We start from the raw sequence: 12,953 nt of genomic DNA on the forward strand, positions 1-12,953 counted from the left end.
TAATACCGTAATTTATACAAAATTGGTACAACATTGCCAGCAATTAGCAAAGAGGCAATAGGGGCAGTAACAGTCCAGTGAAGTAATGATACAATTAGTTTCATAGAGCATTTGAATGATATTTGTAAATCAAAATGGAGTCCTTGAGGGAGGGCAGGGATAGGAAGCTTTATTTTTTCTCTCTTAGTTTAGTGCCTTTTCTTGTCTAACCATTCTTTTTCTCAGCTCTGAGAACTGTGTAATTTATGAATGTAAAGACGCTCTATCAATCAAGCAGCTTAAATACAGGCTTAGGAAAAGTATATTACAAAGTATCTTATAATGTTGTAAATCAGGGTGGGAAAAGAATTTCTTAACTTTACAGCATCTGGCTCACAGTCTCCCATTTAGTTTTCTGGAAATGCCAAACACCATTTTGATAGAAAATCAATATTATTTAGCATTTTATCTAAGCTGTAAGACTGCAGTCTTCCTATGAGTAAAAAGAAGTAAGATCCTAATATAAATTATACATGAAGTTATTTTTATTGAAAAATATACATATGTTTTTGGCATATATCAATTAGCCTTACCAACGTGACACTGTAAAACAAAAAAAAAGGGGACAATAATAATAAGACAGATAAATCAGCCTTCTCAAAACAATTGTGCAATTGCAATTCATAGAGCTCTTCAAGTTCCTACTCAAAACTGAAATCTGCTCATCATTTATGTCAATTCCTTGTCATATCTCTAATGGCTGCATCTTCATTCTGTCAGCAGGGACACTGAGTATTGAGGCAAAGAAAATAAAGATCTTATGTTGCCAAACAGTATATTTCGTACTTTGGGATTTTTTTTTTAAAGTTCCACAGATAAAAGTCCAGAAGGGAAAACTGTGATCATCTAGTTCAATGTCTGATATAACACAGACTATATAAATTCCCTGAATCAGTCTTGTCTGAAAAAGAGAATTTAGTCTAGGAAAAATATTCAATTGATTGCATTAAAAATGTCAATTTATGGAAAATTCGCAAATGCTTTCACTGTCAGTTTGTGCATATTTATGTATCCACATACAGTGTAGCTTCAAATCCCAAACATTAAATACATTCCTGATTTTATCTCCTGCTTTCAAGAACATTATTTGAAATTTCTTCCTCTATGAAACTCTTTTAAAGTTTAACACATCACCTCAGGTTATACCCAAATTCAGCAAAGGGATTTAAATGCTTTCACTAAAAAATGAACCTCAACTTCTTAAATGCTGTCCTTTAACCTGACATTCTCTTCATATATGTAAAAGTGTAATCACAGACTTGTATTAAACCTCTTGATTATGCAGGAAGCTGCAAAGAGGACTAAAACAATGTTGATTAGACTGAGGTTAGGACAAACATGAATTAATAATAATTGATATAAAGCCAAATAAGGGGGAAAAGTTGAACACACGGTTTACAAATACTTCTGCTATTGAGAGTGAAAGACATGTCCTGATTTCTCAGGGTACTGAAGAGAGATGAAACAGGTTTTTGTTGCCAAATTAGAAATTTACTGCACTGCTTTAATGAAGGTATTGCAAGTGATTGATACAGTTAGTCTCTGTTACATCCAAAGCTCACCATATTTCTTTTTTTATTTAAATGTCAAACAGAGAACTCACATTGAATGGATTATCTGCTTGCATTTACATGCTTGCACTGTCACTCTGCAGTTGAATTTACTTTTTTTTTATTCAGCCAAGTAAACAAGACTCCATCAAATACCTTATTAAAGTCTATTGGTGTCCTCACCAGTATTACCCTTATCTTTATTAATGTGAATTCCTGCTGAATGGTATATAATCTTTACAATGTATTATATTTTCTATAAATATGCATTTATATTATTTTTTATTAAGATCGAAATCAACAATTTTATTTTTGGCCCAAGAATTAGTCTTATGCCGACAGATTATAATCACCCATTTAATATACATAATTTTGGCACATTAGCTATATTTCATTATTTTGGATTTATTTTTATGTCCTAACACTTACTGGATATTCACAGTAATAAATGAGAATATGTCTACTTAGCCCTTGTAATGAAAAGAACAAGAAAAAAAAAACACCCAACATAGAAGGGTGGGTATTTTTAATCTACTCCCACTAACTGACTCTATTGGAATTTATTCAACATCTAGCTTTTACTTCAATAATGACAAAAGAAATGAAGATAACTTTCTTTTTTCATGAAGACCATAGAATTTCTATCTGTTAATGTACCAAAAACATTGTTCATTCTCATATGCTTCAAAATCTTTCCTGTTACTCTGCTCAGTTGATATATGTTAGTGTTAATCTTAACTTTCACTATAGTTAGATACATTTTTCAATCTGATGCCAGCTGTCATACCTTACAATTTATTAAACATATTGTAGAGCAGAAAAGGGATTATAGAAATGAATCAGTAATAAATCAGTACTTCATTTTGAAGGTGACAGAAAAGTGTGAGTGCTACCTTGGCATCTTATAGTAAAGTAACTTTACAAAAATGCTGAAAAAAGAAATAACACCTGAATATAATTTTTAAAAACTTTTATAAAATAAACTATGTTGTATTTATTTTACTTTTGGATTTTTGGGGGTTTTTTTCTTACCGAAGGCTACCCTTTCCTGCCTTGCTCTGACCAATATGGTTTGATTTTCTTATAAGTAACATACTCTGTTGAAGAGATCAATCCTTAAAGCCTAAAATAAAGAAGCCAAGTACTGAACTGGAATGTTAACTAAAAGAGTGAAAAAAAATACAACAATAAAGAGCCACCTTCTGCATGACTGTATTTGATACATGACTTTTCAGAAGCACCCAAATAAGTAAAACTAACTTGGAAACTTAAGTCAGTGGAGTGCATGGTTTATGGCAATTCAATTCAACCAAATATTCATGGTTCTACTTTATTTTGCTGTAGGCATTAACATTTTCTTTTCCTCCCAAATAACTGTCCCACAAGGAATAGATTATTGATGGAATAAGAATTTATGATCGTTTAGATTCAAGTAATTTAATGAAGTACTGAAGGTATTATAAATACCAGTAAACCTTCTCCTCCATGTTTCTACATGGTATGCTAGACAGTTATCCTAAAAAACTAATGTCTGTCAGATAGAACAGAAACCTATTTAATAAAAGATATCCCCTGTGAAATACAATTGTATAATTTAATTCTGGAGAGTGACAGAAGTAAAAATAGCAATGATCTCTTTGAAGAGTATTCAAATGACACTGCGAGTCCAGGAATATCTATTCTCCCTTGTTTGACAGCACTTCTGAAAAATGGGTATTTGCCACTAGACCTTTTTCTGCATTCTTCATCTACCCAAAGGTAAACGTCATTAAATGTACAGTTAATTACATTCTTTTAAATACATTAATGTGCATTAATTACACCCTCATGGGTTTAAGCAACCTCAGGTTGGGAATAAAGTTTTAACAGCAGATTTCCTTCCTTCTGCAGCTTCAATAGAAGCAGTGGCCTGGCAAGAGAGTTTAAACTTCATCAATTTTGTCTACTGAAAATTAATATGCAGAACTCAGAAATTACTGCAAGTCATAGCTATTTACATTAACCATAAAACTGAATATCAAAGAAAATGTTCATTATAAACTCCACTGCTGATACACAATGAGTAGAAAAAAATCTACTATGTCCTGTACTCAGTATTTATTATAACACATATTATATATGAGGAATTATATTAATATATTTCAATACAGTCTACATTATATATATATATATGCCCATATATATATTTATATATTGCATATATATAAATATATATATGTATATACATATAAATATATATATGTATAATTTCCTGCGTAGGATAGATCACTTACATTGCAAAAGACTCCTGAGAATATCGAGTCCAGCTGTTGACTGGTCACCACCTTGCCAACTAGACCACAGCACTGAGTGCCCTGTCCAGTTCTCCCTTAAACACCTCCAGGGCTGACGACTCCCCAGCCTCCTTGAGCAACCCACTGCAACGCTCAATAACCCCTTCTATGAAAAAATTCCCCTGATGTACAACCTGAACGTCCCCGGGTGCAGCTTGATACCGTGCCCTCTTCACCTGCCACTGGCTGCCAGGGAGAACAGGCCAATCCTCACTGGCTACATCCTCCTTTCAGGTGGCTGCAGGGAGTGATAGGGTCTCTCCTGAGCCTCCTTTTCTCTAGGCTAAACATCCCCAGCTTCCTCATCCTTTCCTCATGGGACTTACCCTCTAGGCCCTTCATCGGCCTTACTGCCCTTCCCTGGACTTCATTATATATCATGCTATAAAATAGTTATATGGCAATTTCCTAATATAGGTGACACATCATATATTATACATCATAAAAATATTAAATATATATATAACATGCCAAAATTATATAGTAACTTGTGTTGAGATAGTTTATTATATACACTCATAAAATTTGTGGGTTTTTTAACACTTTGGGTTTATGTCAAAATCTGTGACACGATTATTTTCCATCAAAAATTGTTTTGTTTTCTCAAATTTTAGTTCTTACCTCCTTAAATACATGTCTTCTCATACTGTCTTTATGATGTAAATGGCTGAGAAAAATTGCATTATTGAACAATCCAAATCAATGTTCTTATTCCAAGGTTTTTGCTGTATTATGACCATGAACTGTTATATTCTGAAATATTTTCACTGAGCTTGTTTCATTTCAAAAATTGCTTCTTTTTGAAGTCAAATGCTATAAAGTTGTATGACATTACAAGAATATTTCTCTGACATTCAGACTGAGTTCTTGTGCTTGTTGTCATCATATTGTAGAATTCTCTATCACAGCTTGTCTAGAAATACTGTGATCATTCATCATCAGTGTAAAATATTGCAGCAATTCAATCACCCAGACTAAGCAAACATCAAATGAACTCAGGGAGGTCAATGGGTGTCAAAACTCTCTGTATGTTTTAGAGATTACTCCAAGGAAGCTAGTTGACTTCCATGTTTTAAGATCTGTCACGTCCGAGGTCAGGTTATGTAATTCATAATATTTGGGAACTTGGTGAGTAGTGGAATTCAAATTCTTCCCCCCAGTAATCAGAACTACACAAGCTGCAAGTGCTTCTGTTTCATTGCTGTCTTTGCACTGGCTTCACTGTCTGTGGCCACAGTGGAGGTCTGCTGCATCACAGGCTGAGTGAGCGTGGCCAGCCAACTGAGGGAGGTGGTTACCCCTCTCTGTTTGACATTTGTAAGAGAACACCTACATTGGGCTTCCAATTTCCTTTCCTCTAGCAAAGGAAAACATTAATAAACAGCAGCAAGCATTGTGGAGGCCACTGGAATGTTCAGGTCTGGAGCACTTGTCCTGCCCTTCAAGCAGGAGGAGCTGGGCTGCTTCAGCCAGGGAAGGAAAAGGTTTTCTGGGGAACCTGATAGCAGACTCCAAAACCTAAGGGGAAATCATCAAAGAGACTGATACAGAGCCTTTGCATTGGTGTAAGGGGTGAATATCAAAGACAGTGGTTATGGTGAAAGCACAGAGTTTCAGGCTTAATAAAAGCAAAAAGAAATTCTCACTGAGGACAGCCAAACAGAGGTAGAAGCTGCCCAGAGAAGCAGTGCAGGCTCCATCCTTGGGTGCTTCAAACACCACTTTGACAAAGCACTGAGAGACCAGTGATCTCAACACATGGCTAATCCTGTATAAGCAAGAGACCTCTGTAGGTCCTATCACTCTGAATTAATACCATAATACTATATCATAGTATTATGATATGTAGGACAAATGATCAGTTCACAATCAGATGTCAGACTAGCAAAGTGAAAGAACCCAATGGGATTTTTTAAGTCTTATGAATTTTCATAAGAAAATTAGAATGCAGTGCTGAAACACACATCTGTTAACAAATCTTCCAGGCATAATCACTCTGACAAGACAGAGATGACACAAAAATAAATACATACTAATTTATATGTTTTTATCAATGTGCTTTACTGAGTGTGCTTAAAAGTAGAAAACAGTACACTACTGGTATTTTTCTTACTCATGTAAACTGAAGAAATTTGAAAACCAAACATGACATCATATGATGAAGGCGGAAAATCACATAAAGAATAAAATTATTTCTAAATACTGTATCTATTATATTTAAATATAATAATTATTATAGATAATAGTTAAGTTTATGAAAACTCATAAGGTAACGTGATTTAAGAAAATTAACCTATCTGAATATTGTAATAACTTACTCAACTGTTTATCAAATATGGCCCATCCAATTCTTCAGCTGAGTTCTTTGCGGTTTTTTATAGCATTTCTACTCCTAATTCCTAATTTTTGATTACACACAGCAGCAGACATAAAATTTTGTGTAATACATTACTATTGAACATAACCCAAACATGTTCTGTTTTCCATTGAGAAGGGAAATTATTAAAAACAGAAGTATCATCACAAATTTTCATTAAGGTGTCATTTTGCACAAACATATTATTCTGGTTATTACATATATGTATTTAGAATGTAAATCTAGTATTATGATTAAATTTGCAAAATTTAAATTCTTACATGTAGTGGAAAATTTGCATGTAGATATTGCATACACTGAATTATTCTCCTACAATGTGGTTTTCCTAGATGTATAAAAATTCAGAGGAGATAACATATGTAATGTTTTATGATGGATGCATTCATAGCTAGTGAATGGTATGTCCCCAAGACATGGTAACCAGCTACAAATTCCCCTTCATGTAATGATTTATTAATACTTTAATTCCAGTTGGGTAAACCAAAATATCTGTTTGAAAACTATTATAATACTTTTTTTTCTCACTATTGACATGTATAGTGAAAAATAAATTTTTATGACTTCAATGATTTGCACTGGATGGTGGCATTTTTTGTACTAATTTCATGAAGAACTGGATGAGGTTTTTAGAGAAGTCTCTCTTACGTTTGTAACAAATAATATTTCAAAGGTATTGCAGAAAAAATGCATCACTGTTTAGCAAAACTCTTTATTAGTTACTTACTATCACCACGACAAAGCAAAGGCCCCAGTTTGTAAGCAGCTTCCGAGTTTGGTCTGTCAGTATCTGTGATCACAATCTCAGTAACTGGTAGATGGTCCTTGTAGGAGAGGAAGCCAGTATCATTTGTCCTGAAAAGGTAAAATAAAAGTCACAGCTCTCCTAAATGTTTCCAATAAATATTTCATTATCATTGACACACCCCAGAGAAAAGGAAAGAAACACTAAAAAAACCTGAAAAAGGATGCCTAAATATGTATGTGTGTATAATGTGTTTGTGTATGTGTGATACAAAAAACTGTACATAGAAACATATGCTTTGGAGTTGACACTGGGCTCAGTTGACAGGACTCAAAGAATTTCTTTGGAAGCAGGTAGTCTTATGGTTGTGACCATGGTTGTTATGGTTGTGAGAAAAGTCCTCTTGAAAAAATGGGCACCTCACTAGCTGCCTTAAGACAATGAATTTGCTCAAGTCAAATTTGAAAATGAGTTTTATGTTGCTGAGGACATACTGTATCTGTAATTTACTCCGCCATCAATATGGAATATTTAATGGCTTAATATAACTTTCAAGTAAATCTAACTTTTTTTTTCCAACCTTGACAAAAGTTAAAAAAAAATCAAGTAGAAAAGTATAAAGTCATGCTCACTACAGGAAAAACAGTATATGCTACAAATATGAAACTTGCAGAAAAGAAAATATGCAACTTTGCACTCTGAGCACACATCTAGTACTTGTTATATTAGTATTAGTTCCTTGTTTAAAATCTTTGTTGACTTAGTGCCACAAATGAATTTTTAAATCTCATAAGCACCAGTTTTGGCCCTAGAATTCCTTTCCCTAAATCCATGGAAATGCTCAGTTACTCAGGCTTATTCTGGAAAATTTAACTTGTCCATTTAGTCCATTCATGGTTGAATCCTCCCTTTAAGGGCAAAGCAAATAGTTCAGAATAAACAGCGGAAACTCCTCATGCTGAATAAAATTATTGACTTTTTCCTCCCCTCTTCCTTTCCTATCATCATCATCATCGCCATCATCATCATCATCATCCTTCTTCTGCATACAACTTCTGTTTATCTGTTTTGGAGCACAGTGCAAACAAATGGACATTTTTTTAGCAAACTATTTTGCTTCACTGAGGAATGCAAAACATGAGGTTTTTTAAATGTTAATTTTTCATGAAGTGAGATATTGCAGGTTTCCAATTTAGAACTAAAAGAAAATCCCTCAAAACATCAGAAGTGTTTCCTTCAGTAAAATGATGCTGTAAACAAAAGGAAACTGAATATAAATTATCTTCTGTGGAGAGGATTTCAAATTTTTAAATTTTTAGTATCAGATTTTAAAAAAAATAAAATTCTGTTGTTGAGTTCTATAGGCTTAAAGATTTTGACTACTCAAATAAGGAATTTAGAATTAAATCTATGTTCAACACATGAAATATGAGAGATTTCACTACAAAAGTAGACTGTCAAAACCAGTGTTTCAAAACCATGCTGTTCTCTGTGCTCAAAATGTATCTCAAACAAACAGAGCTTCTGCCTACTTTTTCCACCACTGAACAGTATCTAGTCAACTGATCCAAAACAGTTGTTTCTAGGGAACCAACTACAACATTAAACACAAGTACCAAAATTAGTGTACACATAGCTGCTGTAACACTGGAGTCACTGGGAAGATGAGTGTCAAAAATGGATACAAACAGAAATACAAACCCAGTGTCATTGTACTTTGAATTTAATACACTCATAAACATCTAAGCAACTTACTGGAAGTGGATGTGCATGTGAAGACATGCACATAAGCCTCACATCTATTGTATTTACAAATATATTGCCATTAAAAATTAATGCATATATGTGAGCATGGACTGAATGCATGACAAAACTGAGCAATAACATTTTACATGTCTGAGAAATGGTGCTAATTTTTTTCTCAAAATGCATTCACCTTTTAACACCTTATTTTTGTGTAAGAAATTAATATTGTTTTTATTTTCATACAGCATAATATTAGGGAAATTCCTAGTGATATATGTGTTTCTTTAATCTCTTTTTTGGAATAAATGTCACAGATATCAACCTGCGAATTTTACTGCAATAGGAAATTCTTTTCTCCAGAAATCTTTGAAGCTTGTGAAGAATTGTTCTTTGATTAACTCTTTCTTGTACTTTCATTTCTGTGCCTGTTGAATTCCCTGCTCATGTTGAGGGAACAAGCATTTTCTGACCCAACTCAGTAGTCACTCCTTTAAAGGGTGGACCTTCAGAAGAAAAAAATGATGTACTGCTTGATTTTGTACACATCAAGTTGTTTCTAAGTTCCTAATCTTATTTACATTTTCCCACTTTCAAAAAAAAAATAGATGCTGATACATTTTTTAAAACGCATATATTAATGTGCTCACTGAACTTTATTTATTTAGGTAAATGAACTTTATAATTTTAAGACCATAAATGTTTCTTTAGCAGAAGAGTTTTCATTTGAAAAGTCCCTCCGCATTATCAAATCCTGTGCTGCATAGGAGCTATTGTTGAGAAAGTTGTATCTGATACTACTAAATGAAAAGTAAGGTTCAGATCTGACATTGTAACAAGAACTCATTCATTATATTATTTATTTGAAAGTTATTGTAAATGACACCAGAGAATTCTGGGCACAAGTGGAAGATGTACATCCTAGAAATCCATTTATTCTCTTTGAATAGGACTCCATATGACTGCTTTGCTTCATTGATAGCAAGAATTAATTTTCTTTATTTATGTTGTAGATGAAAAAAAAAAGGATGTAAAAAGTCTAAACCTTAAAGTGTAATTATAAATTATGCTAAGAATTAACTTTTTTAACAGAACAGTTTATTTTAACTTTAATAATGCTCAGTAATCTAAAACTAACTGAAGTTGCGCTAAAGAACTATTGTCTTAATTTATAACATGCAATATACTAAAGACTAGAAAGTATCTGTAAAATTAAATCTTCCCCAAAATTTACAGTGAAAGAATTAGCAATAATACTTAATATGTCTAGCAATAACTTTGTGAAAAATTATGTTCTATAGCAAAGAATCAGATGACACTATGGCAACTTAGATTTCCAAATGCCTTGGTATTATAAATGTGCTAAGGCCTGTATATTTTCTTTATTTACTTTTAACAAAAAAAGTATTGTGAATAATGAACAGTAAAAAGTCACCATTCATCCCTGTCCGCATCACAGTTGCAGTAATGCTGGGAATCAATGCAGCTTCCCTCCAGTCCACAAGCACATTTTTGTACAGCAGGCAAGGAACCTCCCCAGTAAGTATGAGTTTCATTGGTTCTTCCAATCCACCAGCTCAGTGGCATCCCATCTAAAAAGGTTAGAGAAAATCAATGCCCAGTCTTGTCTCCTACTTCTCTCAGCTTTCCCATCCAAATAGTTTTCCAAAAGTTTAAGAAGACAAAAAAACCTGCTGAAATCTAACACCTTTAAATGACCAGGAAAAAATAAATTTCCACCTTTACTTGATAAGCAATTTTTCATTTTAATACTTCGTTATCACATACTAAGTGATTGTCACAGATTTTTGCTTGCATTAGTAGAAAAGGGAACTCACAGTAGCTAGTTCAGCCAGCCATGATATTAGAATAATTTATCTTAAGCAGTCAATTTATATAATCCATTTTAAAATGGTCCATGAAAGCAGAGACATAATCATTCTAAAAATCAGGATAGTTTATATTCTCTAGTAAAGATCAATTTCAGATGTTGGAACCACCAGAAATAGAATAAGGGAAGTCACAGAAATGGCCTCATCCCACTTCCAAGAGTATTACAGAGCACTACTACCAATATCTGTGATGAGCTTTGAGTAGCTGAGTCGTGGTGTTAATCAGAAATATCCAAAGACAGCTGTTCAGTCATGGACAGCAGATTCAGAATTTATATACTCAGAGACAACAGAAATCCTGTTAATGGTTATCCCATAAGCAAACTGGTATATCTGATGAGGAAAAGTGAAGTTGCCCAGGACTATCACATCTCTCTGTGGTGCATCCACTCAGCATTGTTTGTAGCAAAATGATAAAACTTACTTTCTGTAATGAAAGTACTTTAATGAAAGTACAGTACTGCAGAATAAGCTTAAAGATATTGCCAAGCAAGTATAGCAACAGAAGAAATATCTGCAGAACACGATAGCTAAATTATATGAAGCAAAAAGACAAACCGTCTCAAATGAGATGGAAGAAGGGTAATGGATGCATGAAAGTCAAGGCATGAGAAGCAATCAAGTAGTGTTAAACTACAGACTTTCTTATAGACACTTTTTTTTTGCTTCTGCTGGAGCTCCATTTTCAGCACCGGGCCCCCATGAAGAAGCTGGAATTTATTCTACTCTCAACTTTGCTTACAAGCACCACTGCTTATTAAACCTCACTGTTAGATAAGACCTCTGTTACACAGACAATCTTTCAGATCGTGAACATATTGACTGCATTCATTACCACACAACTGTCAGCCCAGCAGGCCAAAAAACAGTATGAGCAGTTTTTCGAAAAGTCAAGCTTGCATAATGGCATCAATGTCCAATATCAGTGTTTGCGTTTGCAAACCATCACAGGAGGAAGAAAACCCAGAGACTGCGTATAAATAATTTATCAGACAACACTTTAAAAAGGTTCTAGCAACTAAGACTGTAAAAAGCAGAATATTTCTGCTGCTTTAACAGCATGCCTTAGGTTTATACTGTAGTCCTGAATTAGCATTCCCAACGTTTCACTAGGGACATTGAGGTATGTTTAAAAGCTGGTCTCAGTTATTTGTTCACACAGCAGAGTGAGGAGATAGTATTTACTGAAATGCTGCAAGTTCATACTGATTAGCCCAGATTTTTTTCACTGCCTTGGCAGAAAGTACTGCCTGGGCAAAATGAAGCCATTAATTAAAATGGTTAGAGATTTCTTCATAATGATCACATAAATGTATTAAGCAATGGTTTCTTTAATGAGATCATTTGCAAATGCTATCCAGGCTGATTGAATACAATGCATTCCTAAAATACAGTCAGTTTAGAATTACTAGGTGGATTGTATATTCCAAAAAGTATATTATGTAACCATCATCAAATTTTCTATTTCTGAGGCATACCTAGTGAAAATTGTAAACAGTAGAAATGAGAGTGATTAAACTCTGTTTAAAAAAATAATTATTTTAGAAAATTTGTAGAAGTCTCATATAAGTCTCTTTCACATCTATTTATTCCTAGCATTCAAAACTAAATTTTAAATAACTTACCACATCTGATTGCACACTTTAAAAACATTTATTTTAACACATTTATGTGCATATTATAAACATGCAGCTATATGCAATATAAACAGCATAACAATACAGATAGTGAATTATTTTAGCACATTGACATGCAATCTCCCTGGACCAAAAAAAAAAAAATAAAGTCTTTAAACTTTCTGCTTGAGGCAAACCAGGGTTTTGAACATCTAAACATAGCTTTAATTTGGAGCCCACAGTAAAAAGAAGGTTCATCAGGACACCTTAAGCAGCAGGTTCACTTTTTTTGCTGTGGAGGTGTTTTCAAAAAGATATTGTTCCAAGAGCAAACACCAGCCTGAGAAGTCCAGAGACACCCATGCCATAATTAGTGAGAAATAATGCATAAGTAAAGAGCTTAGACCTAGAACCAGAGAGGGTTTCACGCAGAGGCATTCTCTCTGCTTAGTAGGAAAGAATGTCAACGAATCAATTTTTAGCATTTTAAGAGTTTCTGGTGCACAAGCCAAAAAATTTCACTAAGTTTTTCAAAAGAAAGCAAACAATGAAGATTTTACCTCCACATTATTTGGAGCGCTTAGATGTTCAGAGTAAGGTCTTTTAACACCAGCTCTGTGTCAATAAAGTTAAAATTTAAATAGACTACATAACTTCACTT

General features: G+C 33.7%; 1 protein-coding gene across 1 annotated transcript in view; it reads right to left on the reverse strand.

Annotated features, from left to right (window-relative positions):
• Positions 1-12,953, reverse strand: part of CNTNAP4 (contactin associated protein family member 4) — a 199,688-nt gene that overhangs the window by 27,244 nt on the left and 159,491 nt on the right. Inside the window, exons 14-15 of the mRNA XM_064735502.1 lie at positions 10,220-10,376; positions 7,024-7,151 (exon numbers count right to left, since the gene is read on the reverse strand). Coding sequence (XP_064591572.1) covers positions 7,024-7,151; positions 10,220-10,376 — 285 coding nt within the window. The remainder of the gene's footprint in view (positions 1-7,023; positions 7,152-10,219; positions 10,377-12,953) is intronic.

The sequence above is a fragment of the Zonotrichia leucophrys genome, chromosome Z (assembly GCF_028769735.1).
Source record: "Zonotrichia leucophrys gambelii isolate GWCS_2022_RI chromosome Z, RI_Zleu_2.0, whole genome shotgun sequence".
NCBI classification, from domain to species: Eukaryota; Metazoa; Chordata; class Aves; order Passeriformes; family Passerellidae; genus Zonotrichia; species Zonotrichia leucophrys.